Raw genomic sequence first — 19,592 nt, 5'->3', positions numbered from 1 at the left:
CCTGGATTCTCGATTCTGGAAGCCATCTAATTTTTGAATTTTTCAAAATTGAATATTCAAAATCAGCCAGAAACCGAAACAAACGGAACCATAGAGCATATCCTCAAAGAAGCTTCCTCGTTCCGTGGAGTATACTTGGCCGAAGAAAAAAAAATCCCAATGGCAGTAAGAGATCGACCAGATCGATCGCCACTTTGATCGCGGATCGACTGTGCCCGAGCTTGACAGGACAGAGATTCCCAGGGATCGATCCGGCACATTTCCTTTCCAACCGATATTAGCTTTCATAATTCGAGGATGAACCGAGGCCGCTCCTTTTGTTTCGGCACCTAATCATCCTTACCGGGAACCCTAATGATCTACGCCGGCTTTATGTCTGCAGTGCGGGTACCTAAATTCCGGGGCTCCTTTTTCCCAAGAAAAAATGAAGCAGGCATGATGCCCATCACCGGCCGGTCATGAGCTGCTATAAGTACGAGGCCTGCGATGCCCGCCGGATTGCGCATCCTGAGCTGATCAGGTGATCAGCTGGTGTGTGTGCGGACCTGACGACACTGCTGGCCATGGTCTCCTCTTCGTCAGTTCTTCCCAAGGTCTGGGCGTGCCACCTGGTGGTGTCTTGGACACTGACTAATAAGATTTCAGAGTGTTAACGGATAGATGCCTGCTAACTATTCATGATGAACGTCCTGGGATGATGGTTTTGATGGGGGGTATTTTTTTTCTAATTTACCAGGTGGTCGATGACGCGGCAGATCAGGCCACCCCTCGCCGCGCCAAGTGGTGGTACGTGACGTTCCACAACGTCACCGCCATGGTCGGCGCCGGCGTGCTCAGCCTGCCCTACGCCATGGCGCACCTAGGATGGTAATGCCAATAACCGTCGCGCCATGACCGTCGTCGATCGTCCGGTGGCTCACTTTGAGACCTGCTTCTTCTTCTTCTCTTGTCTTCTGCAGGGGCCCCGGGGCGGCGGCGCTGCTGGCGTCGTGGGGGATCACGCTCTACACGCTGTGGCTGCTGATCCAGCTGCACGAGTGCGTCCCCGGCGTGCGGTTCGACCGGCTCCGCGACCTCGGCGCGCACGCGCTGGGCCCGCGCCTGGGCCCCTGGGTGGTCGTGCCGCAGCAGCTCATCGTGCAGCTCGGCTGCGACATGGTGTACATGGTCACGGGCGGCAGCTGCCTCCAGAAGTTCGCCGAGTCCGCGTGCCCGACCTGCGCGCCGCTGCACCGGTCCTACTGGATCTGCATCTTCGGCTCCTCCCAGTTCCTGCTCTCCCAGCTCCCGAACCTCGACGCCATCACCGCCGTCTCCTTCCTCGCCGCCGCCATGTCGCTCAGCTACTCGACCATCTCGTGGGCGGCGTGCGTGGCGCGCGGCCCCGTGAGCGGGGTGAGCTACGCGTACAAGGGCGGCACGGCGGCGGACTCGACGTTCCGGGTGTTCGGCGCGCTGGGGCAGGTGGCGTTCGCGTACGCGGGGCACGGCGTGGTGCTGGAGATCCAGGCCACCATCCCGTCCACGCCCACCAAGCCGTCCCGGGCGCCCATGTGGAAGGGCACCGTCGCCGCGTACCTCGTCACCGCGGCGTGCTACTTCCCCGTCGCGCTCGTCGGGTACTGGGCGTTCGACCGCGACGTCGGCGACAACGTCCTCGTGGCGCTGCAGCGGCCGCCCTGGCTCGTCGCCGCCGCCAACATGATGGTCGTCATCCATGTCCTCGGAAGCTACCAGGTCATCAAGTACTTACTATTTTGATAAGTTGTTTTTGTCCATTTGCGCGTGTATGTCTGATGTCACTGACTGAAGACGAAACTCGTGCATGGCTGATACTCAACTGGAACACAGAAACTTAAACCTCTGAATCTGCAACATCGACAGGTGTACGCGATGCCAATATTCGAAACCATGGAGACGATTCTGATCACGAGATTCAGGGTGCCTCAAGGATGGCTCCTCCGTCTCGTGGCTCGATCGGCTTATGTCGGTAAGAACTCAGACACTGAAGCCTTTAATCTTTTGCCTGTTGATTGAAGAATATGACATCATGATGCCTATGAATCTGAATCATGGATGGCCACGGACGCCGCCGCAGCATTCACGCTGTTCATCGCGGTGACATTCCCGTTCTTCGGCGACCTCCTCGGCTTCTTCGGAGGGTTTGGGTTCACGCCGACGTCCTACTTCGTAAGCCGCCTGCCTCCACATGCCCGAAAGACCAGAAGTTCTTGAACTTAACCAGGTTAGGTTACTACCAGCAGTACGTGACCAAACTTATTCGGTGATCTTCTCGCAGCTCCCCTGCATTCTGTGGCTCAAGATCAAGAAGCCGCCGAGGTTCAGCGCGTCCTGGCTCGCCAACTGGGTAGGCGCGCGATAACAGTTTCCCGTGCCACTCTGAATTCTGATCAGGAGTCCACACACAAAAAAAGGGGAGAGTTCAGAGTAAGAACTGATCTCTGGACGCTCACCTGTTTGGTCTGCGTTTCTTTGTCAGGGCTGCATCGTCGTCGGAGTGCTGCTGATGCTTGCGTCCACCATCGGCGGGCTACGGAGCATCATCCAGGACGCGTCGACGTTCCAGTTCTACTCCTGAACCCTGACGCCTGCGCGTACGTGACTGACATCACCCCCAAACAGATCGTCACCCCTCGTGCACGCGGGTTCTACCGTCTATTATTACAAGTTTGGGGTGTGGCTGCAGTCTGCCGGAACCGAGAAGCAGAGGGGCGATGCAACAAGAAGAAGCTCGCCGAGGCGTTACGTTTCTACAGATGATGATGCTAGATGTTTGTCCTCGTCTGTTGCTTCAACAGTCACGGCGTGGCCGAAAAATATGGCACAAATGAATCGGCGTGTGGTTCAGCGACGGGGCTATAGTTGGCCATTAGGCCCGAGGCCCGTGGGCCGGCCCAAAGCACGAGATTTAGGCCCGATACAAGGCCCGGCCCGACACGAAGTCAATTGGGCCCGGGCCGGCCCGGCACGAGCGTCGTGCCGTGCTTGGGCCGCGCCTCAAGCACGTGGGCCGGCCCGGCCCGGCACGAATAAAACCTGCTAACTCCCCACCTCCCAAATCTGACCCATCAATAAAAATCTCTACCACTCCAGCCCAATAGCCCATGAATATATACATCACCAAACCCTAACTCCACACCTCTCTCCTCTCTCCTCACCCCTCCCTCTCCCTACCTCCCGTGGCACTCGGCCGCCCGGCGCCCGCACCTCCTTCCCTTCCCCGCAACAGCAGCGCCAGCGCGCCACCCGCACCTCCCTCCTTTCCCGCGGCGGCCGACTTGCTCTACTCTCGTCCGGCGTCCGCATCTCGTCTCCCTTTCCCGCGGCATGGATGGGGGCGGCGGCAAGGCGGCTCCGCGCGCTCGGGACGGCGGCGAGGCGGCGGCAGCCCGGGCTGCGGACGGTGGAGAGGCGGCGGCCGTGCGCGCTAGGACGCCGGTGGGGCGGAGACCGCACGAGCTGCGGACGGCGGCGAGGCAGCGGCTGCGCGAGCTGGGGACGGCGGCGCGGCGGCGGCCGCACGGGCTGGAGACAGCGGCGAGGCAAGGCCGCGCGTGCGGCCAGGGGAGGGCGTCGACGCCGGCGTGTTAATCGGGCCGGGCCGGCACAGTAAATGGGCCTTCGTGCCGTGCCCGGGCCCAGACCTTCGGCACGTGGGCCGGCCCGGCACGGCACGAATAATTAAACGGGCCAATCGTGCCGGGCCTAATCGGGCCGGGCCTAAGTCGGGCCCGGGCCGTGCCGTGCCGGGCCGGCCCATTGGCCAACTATAGACGGGGCTTTTTTCCTGTGCTCTGAATTTAAATAAACTGTTCCAACATCTGCAAGTTGTAATTGAAGCGTGGAGATGAGCTGAATAATGTAACCTAAAGTGAAATGTGAATCCCATATGTGTGTGCCATGGATCTGTCCTTTTTTTTTGTTGTGTGTGTGGGTGGGGTAGGGGGGGGGGGGGGTTGAGATTCCTAGAACAGCACCGTTTTCTCACCATGTTCAGGAAATAACACCGCAAATCACAAAACAGCTCGGTCTTGCTAAATGAATCTATAAATAGCACTTCATCAAATTTTATCACTATTATTTTGATTATGAACCTCTTTTCAGGTACAAATAGATGAAATTGTCCGTACTACATTTCAAGTATGCTAGCCTCAGTTGATACAATTCAAGCAAGGGCATGGTTTCAGGTTCAAAAATGGCCGGATAAATAATTATTTCGTTAATTTGGTTATTACGATAGTTTTGGTTGTTAACACCCAGGTTATGACATGGATTAGCAATGAAGAAAAACAGAGTGCACGTAAGGACAAGGAGAAGGCTAATAATCATTCAGTCGACATAAGTAAAAGGCATGAAGAGAAAAAGAGAAGGAATAAACCAAGAGTAGATTGTACCACGGCTATACTTGATGATGAGATTATTATTATTATTGGTCACTAGTTGATGAAAAAAAAAAACTAGTGGTCCTATGTTGCATACAAGGTGGATGTATGATCTATGCACCCATAATATTTGGATTTACACCCCTATTTGGACTGCGAATATTAATCACGATCCGACTTTTTTCGTTACACCCTCTTCTTTAGATGACGAATATTAATCACGATCCGATTATTTTCAGTATATCCCTGGTTTGGATCGTTCGTGATTACTGATCGCTATCCGATAATTTGCATTTATAACCCTACTTTGGTTCTGAATATTTCCAAATAGCCCCTTGGTTTGACGGACCCTCCTCTCTCTCCGGCTCCTCCCGCGCCACCGCCGCCGTTGTCCCCGCCGGAATCGCCAGTCTCCGTGCCACCAATCTCCCACTCATGCCCTAGAACCAACTAGCCGCCGACTCATCTGGCTCCCGCAGCAAGGGACCCGAGTACAAGGCAGGCGCGCGCTCGATTGACCGGTCGCCACGCCGGAGAGGTCGAGAGGAGCAGCCGGCGATCCAGCTCACGCATCCCGGCGGCCGGGTATGGAAGCTTGACCCCGGACCATGGAAGCAGGGTCTGATCTGAGGTCACGAAATAGCCGGCGAATGGCGCGACCGTCGAAGGCCACGCAGCAACTTGATAGAGTTGCCTTGCTGGCTTGTCAGCTCACCAGCCACAGTAGTCACCAAGTCGCGCCCAAAAGGCGCTTATCCCCCTGCTCCGCCCCCGCTCGGCCGCGAGTCCGCGACCATGGCGGCGCCGCCCAGCCCCGCCCTCTGCAGCGCCTCCCCCTGTCGCGTCGCCACCCGCCTCGCCCCTCCAGCGTCGTCGCGGGCCGGTGCCGCGTCGCGGCTGCTGGTCTCGTCCGGCGGCTGCTGCTGCCGCGGCGCGCAAGGGAGCTCCGGGCTGAGGCGCTTGGTGGCTCGGCCCCCCGTGCCGTTCGCGGCCAGGCGCGGCGGCGGCCGCGGCGAGGTGGCCGCGGAGGATGGAGACGGCACGCGCGCGCTGCTCCAGGCGGCGCTCTGGGGCGCCGAGGCGGCCTACATACTCTGGCTCTTCCTCCTCCCTTACGCGCCGGTCCGTGCTGTGAGCTCGAAACGCAAATCTCTTCTGTTTCAGTGTTTTTCATGTTCCCAAATCGCTCTGCATTTATCTTCAGGTGTGAATTCTTGCTAGGAACAATGCAAGTATTATGATCCCAACCGCTGTGCATCTTGATTCAAAAAATCGTGTCCTGTGTCAGATGGTATCTTTCTGAAAAGAGTTGTCTGAAATTTTGATCACCGTCATGCAGGGTGACCCGGTGTGGGCAATCTCCCATGCTACCATCAGCGACCTCATCGGCCTCTCGCTCAATTTCTTCTTCATCCTTCCCCTGCTCAACTCCGGTAAGCACAATTTCCATATGGTTGTATCAATCTAAGTTTATTTACCAACATTATTGTGGGCCTAATTCCTTTGGTGACCCTGCTGGGCAGTGTAGCTGGCGTTCACCTGTTGGAGTCCCCAGTGCTTCACCCTGTAAGCGGCTGATTATTCACGTTTTGTTGTGAGATGGTAATTCAGGTTGCTCACTTATTTCTTGCACTGACTAAGTTGTGCCTGCTTGCCCAGATGGCAGAAGGATTGTTCAACTTTGTGATCGCTTGGACGCTGATGTTTGCTCCGCTGCTCTTCACGGATTCTAGGAGGGATCGGTACAAGGGATCGCTGGACATCTTGTGGGGCTTTCAGATGTTCCTCACAAACAGTATGCTCTCATAATCTTAGTCTTGTTGGCAATGCCTTCGTGTCATTTCAGATTGTCTAACAACATTTGTTTGTAATAACTCTTCTCTTCAGCTTTCTTGATACCTTACATGGCAATCCGACTGAATGACCCGGATACCGACAAGTCCCCACCACCAAGGTCACAGTTGGGTTCAGTTATGGTTAAAGGTGCACAGGTTGTGGGCGCCGTCGGCGGGGCGGTCTGCATTCTGTCCATTGTTTGGGCGCTCTTTGGCCGTGCAGATGCTGGTTTTGGAGACATCGCGGAACGGTGGGAGTATGTGCAGAATTATGTGTTCTCGGAGCGGCTCGCCTACGCGTTCCTCTGGGACATTTTGCTGTACTCAATTTTTCAGCCGTGGTTGATCGGAGACAACATTCAGAACGTGAAGGCGGATGCTACTGAGTTTGTGAATGTTGTGAAATTCATCCCCGTTGTAGGCCTGGTTGCCTACCTCTTCTGCTTAGAGAAAGAGGACTAGCTGCTACCTGTGTTTTTGTAAACTTCTGCAAACATTTGGATAAGCAGTAGAGTGAACCCTGTGCTTGGTTGCGGCATTTTCTGAAACAACTTTCTTTCAGGGATGCTCTTTGAACGGGAATTCGTTCAGTAACCAAAATGCCGCTGAAAAGAACAACTTTTTTTTTCTGATCGAACAACCTGGAGGACAAGCATTACTTTCTCCTACACTCTCTACGAAACGAAACATAAGAAGACTACAACTGAGTTTTTCTACGACACAATTCTAATTGCCTGATGAGATGCCAACCATTGCGGTAGTCAGTGGCCGAATGCTTCAGAAAGCGAGGACTGGAATCAGTGCCACAAAACCAAGTGCGACAGAGAAGCCATCGACTACCACCTTGGACCCACTGCTATATCGTGGCATCTGGCTGCTCACCCACGGTGACGGTGTCATACGTGGTGTCGCCGGCGTCCTCGTCGCCGGCGTGAGGGTCGATGCGGCAGTGGAGTTCGCGTTTGGGCGTGGAACGATCGCCGCCGGCGGCGGCGGCGTTGTTCCGGGCGGAAGAAGCCCTGAAACTGCAACAAGAGAGATCATCAATTCATCATCATCAGAGAAAACTTTTCAGTGAGTTGTCAATCCCTGAGAAGAAGGAAAAAAAAAACAATTTGCAAGCACGTAACAATGGAGATCCACACTTCCGAGTACGATGGAAAAGGGCTCACCTGCGCAGGCGCCAGCAGCAGACGGGAGGTCGAGGCGGCAGAGCCGGGGCATCGCCATCACGCGTGTCATGTCGACGGCGACGGGGGCCGCGCTGGGGTTGCTGAGCGCCTGGCAGAGGCACTGCGGCTCGTCGTGCACCATGCTGCCCAGGTTGGCGCAGCAGGTGTCCGCCGGCGCGGCGACGGAGCCCTCGACGTAGGGCAGGCATGGGAGGAGGCGGAACAGGTCGGTGCTGCAGGTGGCGGTGCTGCCGCTGCCGCCGGCCTGCGCGTGGACGCCGGCGACGGACACCGCCAGCAGCAGCAGCGCGACGCGGAGCGCAGGAGCCGGCGCCATTGGTGCTCGCTAGCTGATTGGTTTCTTGATTGGTTCTTCTTGAGGAGGTGTTTCGTGGTTGGTTGCGGCGGGTTTATAGCATTGGAGCGGCGGCGATGCACGGCAATGGTGTGTTCCTGGGATGGCGATTGCTGTGAGCCGGGACCTGCTGGCATCTGGAAACTGGCATGATGCATGGCGGTTTGGCAGATCGGCGTGAAGCCCTGCATGGATGGTGGAGAGTTTGGTGTGAGCAGCTGCAGCGTTAGGAGTTAGGATTCCATCGGCGGAGTAAGCAATGGGCAACGGGCATGCATGGCGCGTTAGCGCAGGGATGGCGTAGCTGCTGTACGCCGCCGGGTCGTGTTCCTTGTGAACTGGTGCATGTTACCGGCAACTAACTGGCATGTTGAAAAATGAAACTGCTGGGTGCTGATCATTCAGTCGGTAAGAAATTGAATGCTCAGGTTTTATTCAACATTAGAGCATCTCCAAGAGTGACTAAAAATTAGAGTCCTAAAATACTGACTTTGGGATCTTGCCAAAAAATTTTGGGAGGAAAAAATATCACATTCACCAACAGTTCCCAAAAAATAGTTCCCAAAACGGTTTAATTGCTGCCACATCATCCATCCGTGGGTCCACATTTTATCTTGTTCTCGTGGTTGACCCTCGCCTCCATTCCCAGCAGGCCACCGCTGCTCTTCTCTCTCATGTGTTCTTTGTTTTCCATCAAGCAAATCAGCAACAGTTCGATCTTCCTCTCCTCCGAGCTTGGCCAAACATCGATCTCCATAATTTCTTCTCTAAACCGAAGCACCCAAGCAATCGGCAGCTAGCAGCTCTCCTCTCTAATCAGAGCTCCACAGCTAGAGAGCCAAGCATGCCTGCTCCTCATCGATCCCTATTCTTCTTTGCACTGCTTCCAAATCAATGTAGCTAGCCAAGCACTAAAACCACCCACGCCATCTCTAAATTCCTTCCAATCAAAGCAGCTTGCGCTCCTCCGTCCTGCTGTTCTCCTACCCACCGAAGCAATCAGTGGTTTTAGCTCGAGGCCGAGCACCCTGCGCCACATCTTTCATCCCTTCTCTGTACGAGCAAAACAGGCAGCCAGCCACAGAGCAAGTCAAGCACCCCCTCTTCCGCACCGGTCCTCGCCTACCTGCAAGCCGTGGCGGCCTGAGTAGCGCAACGCCAGCATTGCCTGTAGAGGGCGGATGGCCCTTTTGCCGGCATCAACCCTAGAGCCTTGTGCGCCTGCACGAGAAGGATGGAAGGGGAGAAGTGAAAATGGCGTGCTGGGAAGAAATGACGCGGAATCGCAGAGGAAGAAAACCAGCGAACCGCCGATTGGGAGCGCAAGCTAGCGGCGTAAAAATGGCTCAGTTGGCCGCTAGTATTGGACGCGCGAGAATATTGGGCACCGTTTTTGGCATCTGTTGGAGCTGACGTTTGGTTCCAAAATTCACTTTTGGTAATGCATTTTGGGCACTTTTGGAGATGTTCTTACCTTCGAAATAAATTGGGTAGCGAAATTAGATAAACTTTATTTATTGCCAAATTTTGGCAAGAGTAATAACTATATCGCCAAACTTTTTTTTAATTTTTGAAAATTATATCGCCAAACTCTTTGCGAGGCAAACTTTTGGCATGTTGGGCTCTGATTCTCCCTTCGCAGCGATGGTCACTGGCGTTTTTTTTCATTTTTATATTTAGAAAAAACAAAATTTCAAAAATATATGCCGAATAGTGAAATTTTCAAAAATAGCTGCCTATAGGACCTAAATGTAAAAAAAATTACATTTAGGTCCTGGCGCCCAGGGCGCATTAAACAGTGAAATTGTAAAATCGATATAAAATCGTAGAAAAATGAAAAAATACAAACTCAACTGTTCTTGATTTTATGAAACAAGATCTACAAGTTTTGTTACATAAAGTTTTTCATTTGATCAATGTATCTTGCTCTATTTTAAATACCAGTTTAATGCACTTTTATTTAAATCTCAAGATCCATCCTTTGGATACATGTCATCTTTGGAGAGTGTTGCATATGGTGAGCATAGGCATGTACAAAATTGGTAGGCCCAGAAAATATTTCTAGAATAAGTTTTTAAATTAGATCTTGCAATATGTCTAGTTTAAATGTGTTATTTATCCATGCTGCTATACTGAGTATTAGAAGCCATAACTTATACAGTACCATTATTTTATTAAAAGGGTCAGTTGGATCCATGCCACTACAATTTCACGAAGTTGGATTTCATGTTGAAATCCATGCCATTGAGTGGCATGATTTTCAACGTGAAACCCAATTTCACGGAGTTGTGGTGGCATGAATCGAATTTTCCCTATTTTATTTCTAAAGGGCTGTAAAAAAAGTTTGGTAAATTTTGGATAATCACAACTAAACTGATAGTCACCTATGAACACTGAGCAAAACCTAGCATTGTCCTGTGAATGATCGTAGGCTGATGTGAAGCTGGAGTACGTCAGGTAAAGGCTCGTACTCGTCTACTCAGATTAATGCATGATTTAATGTGCTGCCCATATCATCATGGGCCGTGTTTGGTTTTTTTCATGGAATTACTGTAGCATGCTTTGACCGCTAATTTAGAATATCAAATGAAGTCTAATTACAAAACCACATCCACAACCCCTTGTGTAAATCGCGAGACGAATCTAATGAGATCTTTGACCGTGTGTTTCGAGGATGGTTACTGTAGCATCACTGTAGCAAATCATCGGTTAATTACCGTCATTAGATTCGTCTCGGAAAGTTACACTCATCCCTGAAAAGGTTTTGCAAATAGACTTCATTTAATACTCCATGCGGACATTCGTCTTTTTGTGTAAATTTGATGGGATGTTTTACCAAACATGGTCGCCAACAGATCTGTTGCTTTCTCCCTCTCTTCCAGAGGACGGTACTGCTGTCATGGTGTGGCTTCTCACGATCAGAGGGTGGTCGATCATATTGTCCAAGTGAGAGTCCCTGGATCACTTAAAGCGAGCAGACTGTACACCCGTTTTTTTGTTCTAGTAACTAAGTATTGGACATGTTGGAAAGAGGGAATGTTATGGCTGTTGTTGGGATTGAGATCGTGAGGGAGCGGCGGTGGCGTGCTACAGTACCCGTACAGTACCCCCGCGGTGATACAGTACCCCCGCGGGTACTGTTCACGAGATGTCGGCTGCAAGGACGAGAGAGCGGCGACTAGGGTTAGGGGTGCCGGGAACGCCGGCCGCGGGGTTTCGCCCACGGCCGGCAAGAGAGAAGGAATTTCCTTTTAATCTCTTGCTTGATTAGATTGATACATCTCTTCTCCTTATATAGAGAGGTGAGGGACCGAAGCCGACGACCAGAGGGGGGTCAATGGGAGCCGATCAAAATTTCTTCAAAATTTGAATCGTCGGCTTATATCCCGAAAATCACCCTTGCCCTCAAGCGTTCTGACCAAAGTTTGGATTAGCTATTGAAAAGCTAAACCAATACAAAAGGCCTCGAACGAGCGAGCGAAAACGCGAAGCAAATCGGAAGCGAATCGAGAGAAACCGCAGAACTGATCTGCCAGGACCGGTCTGACCGGTGCACTGGACCGGTCTGACCGGTCGCGGCTGTTCAAAAACTAGCAGACCGGTCTGATCAGTCTTGCCTACCGGTCTAACCGGTGGCACCCAGAAAACTCCCGAAAACTTGGATTCAAACGATGAATCTCAACCAAACGACCACAAAAATCGATAAAACTTGGGGGCTATGTTCATGGGGTAGATGTGAAGTTTTCCTCCAAGTTTCGTTGGATTTGGACTTCGTTTGCTCGAGATTTGACATTTGGAGCTTTGTTGGCGGGCTGTCTGGGAGCGACCGGTGTGACCGGTCTGAGTAACCGGTCTGACCGGTCTGGAATTTGATTTCCCAGCCCGACCGGTCTGTGCAACCGGTCTGACCGGTCTCTGCAGTCCAGTTCTGCGATTTGCATCGTGTTGGCTCTTTTGCTTCCGTGCAGCTACCTAGGGCTTTTCACTAGGAGATAGCTAATCCATAGCTACTCTCTCATATCCTAGGTTCAAGGGCTTGCGGTGATTTTGGGATATAGGCCGACGGATCGATTTCGGAAGAAATTTTGATCGGCTCTCATTCACCCCCCCCTCTGGTCGCCGGTTTCGGTCCTTCAAGAGGTTTACTTAACCCCTAAGCAAGCGACTAATTAACCCTAATAGGCTAAGGCCCAATAGGCCCTTGACCCCTCTAACACTACACCCCACCTGGACATGCAGCTCGTCCTCGAGTTGCAACCTAACGATGATGCTAACAATGACTCCACTAGACGCAAACCGAAAGTCTAAGAATAAGCCTTTTACATCTCGGCTTATTTTAAATAAATTGCAATTCTTTATTTTTGACTCTTGAAGATACGGCGGACACCCTCCTTGTGCTAGACCTGCACGTAAGTAGCCGCCTGGATCCCATGGAGATCATCGGAACGAGAGGCGAGGACAGGTATCGCCACCAGAAATTAGTCGCAACTGCGACCAGCGGAGACGTCCTCGTGGCGGCCGGTGACGGAACTTGATGGCGCTAGGCGATGTGCCTCCGCCGATGACAAGGAGGAAAGTGCCTCCCTTATCGCTGCTGTAGAATTGGAGTTCGCTACCTAGCGCGCACTTGAAGACAACGGCGAGTTGGCGCGAGCGCTGGTGGCCTTCCGACGGGACAAGGTCGCGCCCCCAATTGCCGAGGTCGCGCCCCCAATTGCCGAGGTCGATCGCTGTCAAAGCCGCCTCTTGCATCTCCAAGCGCATCTTCTGCAGCCAACGCCGCGCTAGGAGGCCGCGTGCTGCAGCCTGCAGCCGCACCGCTGCAAACACATGGCAGGCATCCTCCCACGCAAACGTCTTCTTCTTCCCGAGCTATGGCAAGGCTACTGCTGCAGAGCTCAATTGGTATCAGAGCTCGGTTGAGGTTTTCAGTACCTTAACCGGTTCGAAAACCACTCGGCGACCATTGCGAGTCTTGGTAAGATCCCGGTGTTTTCCGGCGAGGACTATGCCTACTGGAAGGTTCGCATGAGAGCATTGCTGCAGAACATGGGAGCCAATGTCTGGGAAATTACCACGAACCAGCTTTACGAGGTGCTTGCTGTTCGGACCACACCTCTCCAGGTGACCCAGCACGAGGCTAACGCCAAGGCCGTCAATGCCTTGTTCGCTGGCGTTTCTCGTGCTGAGTTCTCACGCGTCCAGGGTTTTCAAGAAGCCCACAAAATTTGGACGTGCCTTGAGAACTACCACAAGGGTACACCTCAGGTGAAGGCCAGACTGTTCGAGACTCACCGGCGTGAGTACGAGAACTTCACACAGGAGCCGGGCGAGAGCATTGACTTGATGTTCAGTCATTTTCAGTCGATTATGAACAAAGTCAATGCAAACAGATCTGCTGGTGCCCTTGAGTACACAGAGCACGAGAAGGCTCTCAAGTTGCTCTACATACTTGACCGCTGTGTGTGGGATCTCAAGGTGAACACGATCATTGAGTCTGCCGGCTATGAGACTCTGACCGTGAACGAGCTTTTCAGCAAGCTCAAGGCCACAGAGGTGGATAACCAGACACGAGCCAAGCTCAATGGTGCCCCTCCTTCCAAGAGCATCGCTCTTGTGACTGGCCCAGTTGGATCGAGCTCTAACGCTAACTCTGCTCTTGGTTTTTCTCTTGCCTCTTTGCCTTCTGTTTCAGATGAGCAGCTGGAGACGCTGGGTGACGACGACTTGTGTCTCCTCATCAGCAAGTTCCAGCGCGTCTACCACAACAGGCAGAGGAAGAAGAACCCCGGGTGCTACAACTGTGGCGATCTGAACCACTTCATCGCCGATTGCCCCAAGAAGTCCGGCGGTGGCCAGAACAACTCCTTCGACTACTACCGCCACTGCGACCGTGACGAGGGAGGCTCCAACAAAGAGCGTCGGTGACACAAGCACCGCAGTCGTGACCAGGGAGGACGCTTCGACAAGGAGTCGCTCAAGAAGCGCTTCCAGTATAAGGCCAAGAAGCGGGAGAAGGCCTTCCTGGTGCAGCTCAGCGACCTCGACAAGAGCTCCGACACCGACCGCTCTTCTTCACCGACCTCCGACGACGACGACAAGAAGAAGAAGAAGCGGGACAAGAAAGCCACCGGCTTCATCGGCCTTTGCTTGGCGGCCGGTCAGCGCAAGAGCTTCTGCACCATGGCGGGCGAAGCCGATGGTGCTCGTGCGTCTTCAGGTGGACATGCTACACTGACGCACTCCGGCTCTTCTCCTGGATCCGAGAGCGATTCAGAGGTAAACTCCACGATCGACCTACTTGATACAGAGGTTAGGGAGTTGTACGCCGCTCTCGACAACCAGAAGGGGCTGCTTAAGGAAGCAGCTAGAGAGCGTAGAAAGCTTAGGGTTGAGCTGGCTTGTGCTAGGGAGAAATCTAGTGAGGATGAGTGCGCTGGCTGCATATCTCACATGAATGATCTTGTTGTTGTCCGTGCCAAGCATGATAAGAACGTCGCGAACTTAGATGTTGCTAAGACTTCGCTTTCTGACGTGTCTCACGAGCTAGCCAAGGCCATTGTTAGTGATGTGCTTGAATGCGATGAGTGTCCTATCTTCAAGTCTGATCTAGCTTCTTTGCAGTCCAAGTTTGCTACTGTTGTTTGTGAACTAGAGGAGCTTAGATCTAGGCCTGCTTTGCTTGGCGCTTGTAAGCTTTGTCCCACGTTTAGGCCGGAGCTAGAGGAGAAGAACGCTTTGATCAAGTCTTTTGGAAAGACTAAGGTCGTAGAGTCTAGCCCACCTATTGACTGCTCTGTTTGCCCTGATTTGATCACTGATTTGGATAATCTTGCGGTAGAGAAAGCCAACTTGGAGAATGAGAACACATACCTTAGGGCGATTCTGAGTTGGGTTTTTAGCAGTGAGCCGCAGTTGGGCATGATGATTAAGCAGTTCAAGCGTGGTGATGGGTTTGGGGTCGGTTACACATACACGAAGTCAGACTTTGACAGGTTGTATGGTAAGATTGGCAAGGCTGCTGGAAACACTGCTAGCAGAAGCACGCAGCCTTCGCTTGTTGATCCCGCGGATGGTGTGCTTAAAGAACCACCGAAAGCACCTCCGCAGAAGCAGGTTTGGGTTCCAAAGCCCAATGAGCTGAGGAATTCCCTCGACACGCTCCTTGCTGCCGCAGCCCAGGTTGCCCAGAAGAAGGGGGCTGCTCCTCCTCGTCCGCAGGCCAGGCCTCCACCTCCCAAGCGTGAGGTGAGGTACCACTGCGAGTTCTGTGACAGGGAAGGTCACCTGGAGGAGCTTTGCTTCAGGAGGAAGCAGGCTGTGAGGCGAGAACAGGAGAGAAGGAATGCGGACATGTACTCTGCTCGGGTGCATGGTCCTTCTCGGCGTGGTGGTAGGCAAGATGCTAGGGCGTGCCGTGTAGGTGGAGGTCAGGGAGACGGTGGTGGTTACCGTGCTCCAGCGGGTGGTCGCTTTGCCGGTCGTGCTCCTGGTCGTTTTCAGTACGGCTATGGACCACGGGACCGAGGCTTTGGAGGAGGTTTTGAGGCTCCACGCTTTCCTCGCGGTGGTGTTCGTCAGTCACGCGGTAGACGGGACGGGGGATACGCTTTGTCTGGTTTTGCTAACCCTTCTGTAGAGCAAATGGCTCGACACTGATTTGCTTCTCACTTTGCTAACCCCAGTGTTGAGACATTTGCTCACCCTTTGTCTCACTACTGATGTGCAGGTCGGAGGCTTAGAGAACAGGTGGATCATGGACTCCGGTTGTTCGCGCCACATGACCGGAAATGACAAATGGTTCTCCAGCCTCACCCCGATGCGCTCAAAGGAGTACATTGTGTTCGGGGATAATGGAAGAGGAAAGGTACGTGGACTTGGCGCTGTTCGAGTTTCTGATCGCTTTACCCTGAGAGAAGTTGCTTTGGTTTCAAATCTTGGCTTTAATTTGCTCTCTGTTTCGCAACTTCTTGATGAGGGGTTTGAGATTCGCTTCAAGGAGGGTTGCTCGCGTGTTTTGGATTCCAGGGGAGATTTGGTTTGCCGGATTACACCTCGCGATCGAGTTTTCTTGGTTGACTTCTCTGGAACTCCTTTTGGACCTTCTCATTGCTTGATGGCTGGTCCTTCTTCTGATTTGTAAAAGTGGCATAGGAGACTTGAACATTTGAGCTTCGATTTGTTGTCGAGACTAAGCTCACTTGGCCTGATCCGAGGATTGCCCAAATTGAAGTTTGAAAAGGACCTTGTTTGCCATCCGTGTCGCCACGGGAAGATGTTTGCTACTTCACATCCACCTGTTAATCAGATGATGACCTCTCACCCTGGAGAGTTGCTACACATGGACACTGTCGGTCCTTCTCGGGTGATGTCTGTTGGTGGGAAGTGGTACGTTCTTGTGATTGTGGACGATTTTTCTCGCTATTCTTGGGTCTTTTTCATGAGAACCAAGGATGAGGCTTTCGAGTTTGTTCGAGACTTGATCTTGAGGTTGAAAAATGAGTTACCCCAGGCCATGAGAGCGATCCGCAGTGATAATGGCACAGAATTCAAAAACGCTTGTTTTGACGCCTTTTGCAGTGATTAAGGGATTGAACACCAGTATTCTTCTCCCTACACACCACAGCAGAATGGAGTGGTAGAGCGGAAGAATCGGATGCTGGTTGAGATGGCGAGGACGATGCTTGATGAGCATAGAACTCCTCGCAAATACTGGCTGAGGCGGTTAACACCGCTTGTTACGTGTCCAACCGCATTTTCTTGCGTGCTTTCATGCACAGGACTTCTTATGAGTTGCGGTTTGGACGCCAGCCCCGTGTTGACCATCTCAGTGTTTTTGGTTGCCGGTGCTTTGTGCTGAAAGATGGAAATCTTGATAAGTTTGAGTCTCGTTCGTCTGACAACATTTTTCTCAGTTATGCTTCTCACTCTAGAGCGTACAGTGTGCTGATTATTGATACTAACATCGTCAGAGAGACTTGTGAAGTCACTTTAGACGAGACTGCACCGTGCAATTCTTCTGTCTTTGAAGTTGCAGGAGATGATGAGCTCGGCACCTCCATCTTTGAAGATGAGGAGGAAGAAGCTGCAGAGGGCGACGCTGAGGCTACCACGCGTGCTGTGGACCCAGCTATCTCTGCCACGAGCTCGGACGATGACGACGGACCCGACCCGACTACGTCTACTTCCCGGGGGCTGATCGAGGAGGTGACTCAGGCTTCACCAGCTGCACCTGAGGAGGCCCTAGCTTTGGTTGAGGAGGAGGCGACTTCGACACGGGAAGCACCGCGACACATTCAGCGTCGCCATCCACCTCAACAGATGCTAGGTGATCTCAACGAGCGAGTCACCAGGTCCAAGGTAACAAGTATCGTTGGCTTTGCGTATTCAGCGTTTGTTGCCTCTTTTGAGCCCAAAGATATTGGACACGCTCTTTCTAATTCTAATTGGGTCAATGCCATGCCTGAGGAACTTGAAAATTTTGAAAGAAACCAAGTTTGGGTTTTAGTCGAGCCTCCACCTGCTTCTAATCCCATCGGAACGAAGTGGGTTTTCAAAAACAAGCAGGGTGAGGATGGTTTGGTTGTTCGGAACAAGGCTCGTCTTGTTGCCCAGGGGTTTTGCCAAAAAGAGGGTATTGATTTTGAGGAAACCTTTGCCCCTGTTGCTCGTTTCGAAGCTATTCGAATCTTTCTTGCATTTGCTGCTTCCAAGGGTTTTAAGATTTTCCAAATGGATGTTAAATCTGCCTTCTTGAATGGTTTTATCGAAGAAGAGGTTTATGTGAAGCAATCCCCTGGTTTCGAAAATCCCAAGTTTCCAAACCGTGTTTATAAACTTCAGAAAGCTCTTTACGGTTTGAAACAGGCTCCTAGAGCTTGGTATGATAGATTGAAAACTTTTTTGCTGGCTCAGGGCTTTAAAATGGGATATGTTGATAAAACTTTGTTCCTCATGCGATCTGGCACAGACTTTCTTTTAGTTCAGATATACGTGGATGATATTATCTTTGGTGGCTCTTCTCACGCTCTTGTCTCCAAGTTTTCTAAGCAGATGTCCAGGGAGTTCGAGATAAGCATGATGGGTGAGCTGCAGTTCTTCCTCGGGCTGCAGATCAAGCAAACTCCTCAGGGCACTTTTGTCCATCAAGCCAAGTACACTAGAAACTTGCTGCGGAAGTTCGACATGAGTGACTTATCTCCTCAGCCGACTCCGGCCAGTACATCTACGGCGCTTGATGAGGACTTGGATGGCGAGGCGGTGGACCAGAAGGAGTACAGGAGCATGATCGGCTCTCTCCTGTACCTGACGGCGTCGCGACCGGACATCCAGTTCGGCGTCTGCCTCTGCACGCGGTATCAGGCTTCGCCGCGCACTTCCCACAAGCAGGTGGTGAAACGCATCTTCAGGTATCTGAAATTCACCCCTAAATTTGGTGTTTGGTATTCTGCGGATTCTTCTCTGGTTTTGGTGGGCTTTTCTGATGCCGATTTCGGTGGGTGTCGGTTGGATCGCAAGTCGACATCCGGCACTTGTCAATTTCTCGGTACATCTTTGGTGTCTTGGTCCTCTCGCAAGCAGGCTAGTGTAGCGCTTTCTTCCACAGAAGCTGAGTATGTTGCCGCTGCTGCTCCCAGATACTTTGGATGAAACAAACCTTGCAGGATTATGGATTGAGTTTTGGTAGGGTTCTCATCTTTGTAGACAACATGTCCGCTATTAGCATTGTAAAGAACCCTGTCCTACACTCCAGAACCAAACACATAGATATCCGATTCCATTTCCTGCGAGATAACCATGAGAGAGTACACATAGACTTGATCCATGTCCCTTCAGAGAGGCAAACCTCAGATATTCTAACCAAACCGCTAGAGCAGGACACCTTTGCTCGCTTGCGAGGGGAGCTTGGGGTTTGTTACCCTTTTTGATCGCTGACTTTTCTTTGGTTAGCTTTGTAGGTCTTGTTTGCTCTTCTTTTTGTTTTCTAGGTTTGGTAGTTGCATTGTGCATATGCATTGTACATGTTTGCATTTTGTATTATCTCACTTGCACTAGCATTCTTGTATACACTGCTATGATCTTCTAGTGCCTGCTAGTGTGAGTTGATAAATTTGATCATGTATAGCTTGCTCCACTGTGTATATGACATCATCTGAGTTAAACTATTTTGATTTGAAAATCTGAAAACATGATCACCCTGTCTTGGCTACTAGCATGTTAGGTCGTGTTGATATGCTTTGCTATCTTATTCATGCTAGTGTAGCCTTTCGTTCAGCAATTCATACTTGAAATAATCTCAATTTGATAAAATTGCTTGAACTGCTCTTGAAATGGATTGAAAAGATCCAGGTGGGATTGCTTGTCGCATTGATCGAGCTTTCGGGATGGCTCACTTTGCACTTGTGAGAACCCGGGCAAGGCTGTGCATGACTGAAACGAGTGCCTTAAACTTTTGATTGTCCTTGACATAGGCTTGGCCTCGTTGCTAAGTGAAGCATGACAAGCTTTCAACCCCTGGCATTAAGAATTGCTTGATAAAAATTTGGTTGAAAAATGAATGTGTACAACATGCTTTGGCTGGTTTGGCTCACCTGTATGAGTATGAGTAGCACTGCTCTCCATTTCCTACTTGTTAGTGCTAGATCATGGGTGATGCTTTTATTTCCCCTAAACTGAACTTGCCTAGCTCTAGACTGATTCGATATACCCTGTTGAGCTAGATGCAGGTCTTGTTTATGGATGCACACGTGTTTGTGACTAGATGTTGCTCATTTCATTGTATCCCTGAATGCTTCCACTTACACCTCCTGCATTGCATTCATTGCAT

General features: G+C 51.7%; 3 protein-coding genes across 5 annotated transcripts; 2 read left to right on the top strand and 1 right to left on the bottom strand.

Moving 5' to 3' along the window:
* The first annotated feature begins 311 nt into the window (after positions 1–311).
* Positions 312–3,922, top strand: LOC120642325 (lysine histidine transporter-like 6). 2 transcript variants are annotated; one of them, XM_039918785.1, is made up of 8 exons: positions 312–593; positions 737–867; positions 960–1,737; positions 1,885–1,990; positions 2,099–2,190; positions 2,300–2,368; positions 2,501–2,615; positions 2,708–2,870. In XM_039918785.1, the coding sequence occupies exons 1-7, from the start codon at positions 564–566 to the stop codon at positions 2,597–2,599; spliced, it is 1,305 nt and encodes a 434-aa protein (XP_039774719.1). In that variant the 5' UTR covers positions 312–563; the 3' UTR covers positions 2,600–2,615; positions 2,708–2,870. The 2 variants fall into 2 exon arrangements, 1 of the variants encoding a protein (XP_039774719.1); XR_005662565.1 differs by adding an exon at positions 3,794–3,922 and having other exon boundaries at positions 313–593; positions 2,501–2,870.
* An 835-nt stretch (positions 3,923–4,757) lies between these two features.
* LOC120642323 lies at positions 4,758–6,832 on the top strand. Of its 2 annotated transcripts, none has more exons than XM_039918781.1 (5): positions 4,758–5,534; positions 5,743–5,836; positions 5,932–5,969; positions 6,063–6,198; positions 6,291–6,832. In XM_039918781.1, exons 1-5 carry the CDS (start codon positions 5,199–5,201, stop codon positions 6,698–6,700), a joined length of 1,014 nt encoding a protein of 337 aa, XP_039774715.1. In that variant the 5' UTR covers positions 4,758–5,198; the 3' UTR covers positions 6,701–6,832. The 2 variants fall into 2 exon arrangements, with proteins under 2 accessions (XP_039774715.1, XP_039774716.1); XM_039918782.1 differs by having other exon boundaries at positions 4,760–5,525.
* Positions 6,833–6,838: 6 nt separating this feature from the next.
* Positions 6,839–8,007, bottom strand: LOC120642324 (non-specific lipid-transfer protein C6-like). Its single transcript, XM_039918783.1, has 2 exons — positions 7,411–8,007; positions 6,839–7,263 (listed from the first exon to the last, which is right to left on the bottom strand). Exons 1-2 carry the CDS (start codon positions 7,745–7,747, stop codon positions 7,016–7,018), a joined length of 585 nt encoding a protein of 194 aa, XP_039774717.1. The 5' UTR covers positions 7,748–8,007; the 3' UTR covers positions 6,839–7,015.
* Positions 8,008–19,592: the final 11,585 nt, after the last annotated feature.

Source organism: Panicum virgatum, chromosome 7K, assembly GCF_016808335.1.
Source record: "Panicum virgatum strain AP13 chromosome 7K, P.virgatum_v5, whole genome shotgun sequence".
NCBI classification, from domain to species: domain Eukaryota; kingdom Viridiplantae; phylum Streptophyta; class Magnoliopsida; order Poales; family Poaceae; genus Panicum; species Panicum virgatum.
This window is presented reverse-complemented; position numbering and strand designations above follow the sequence as displayed.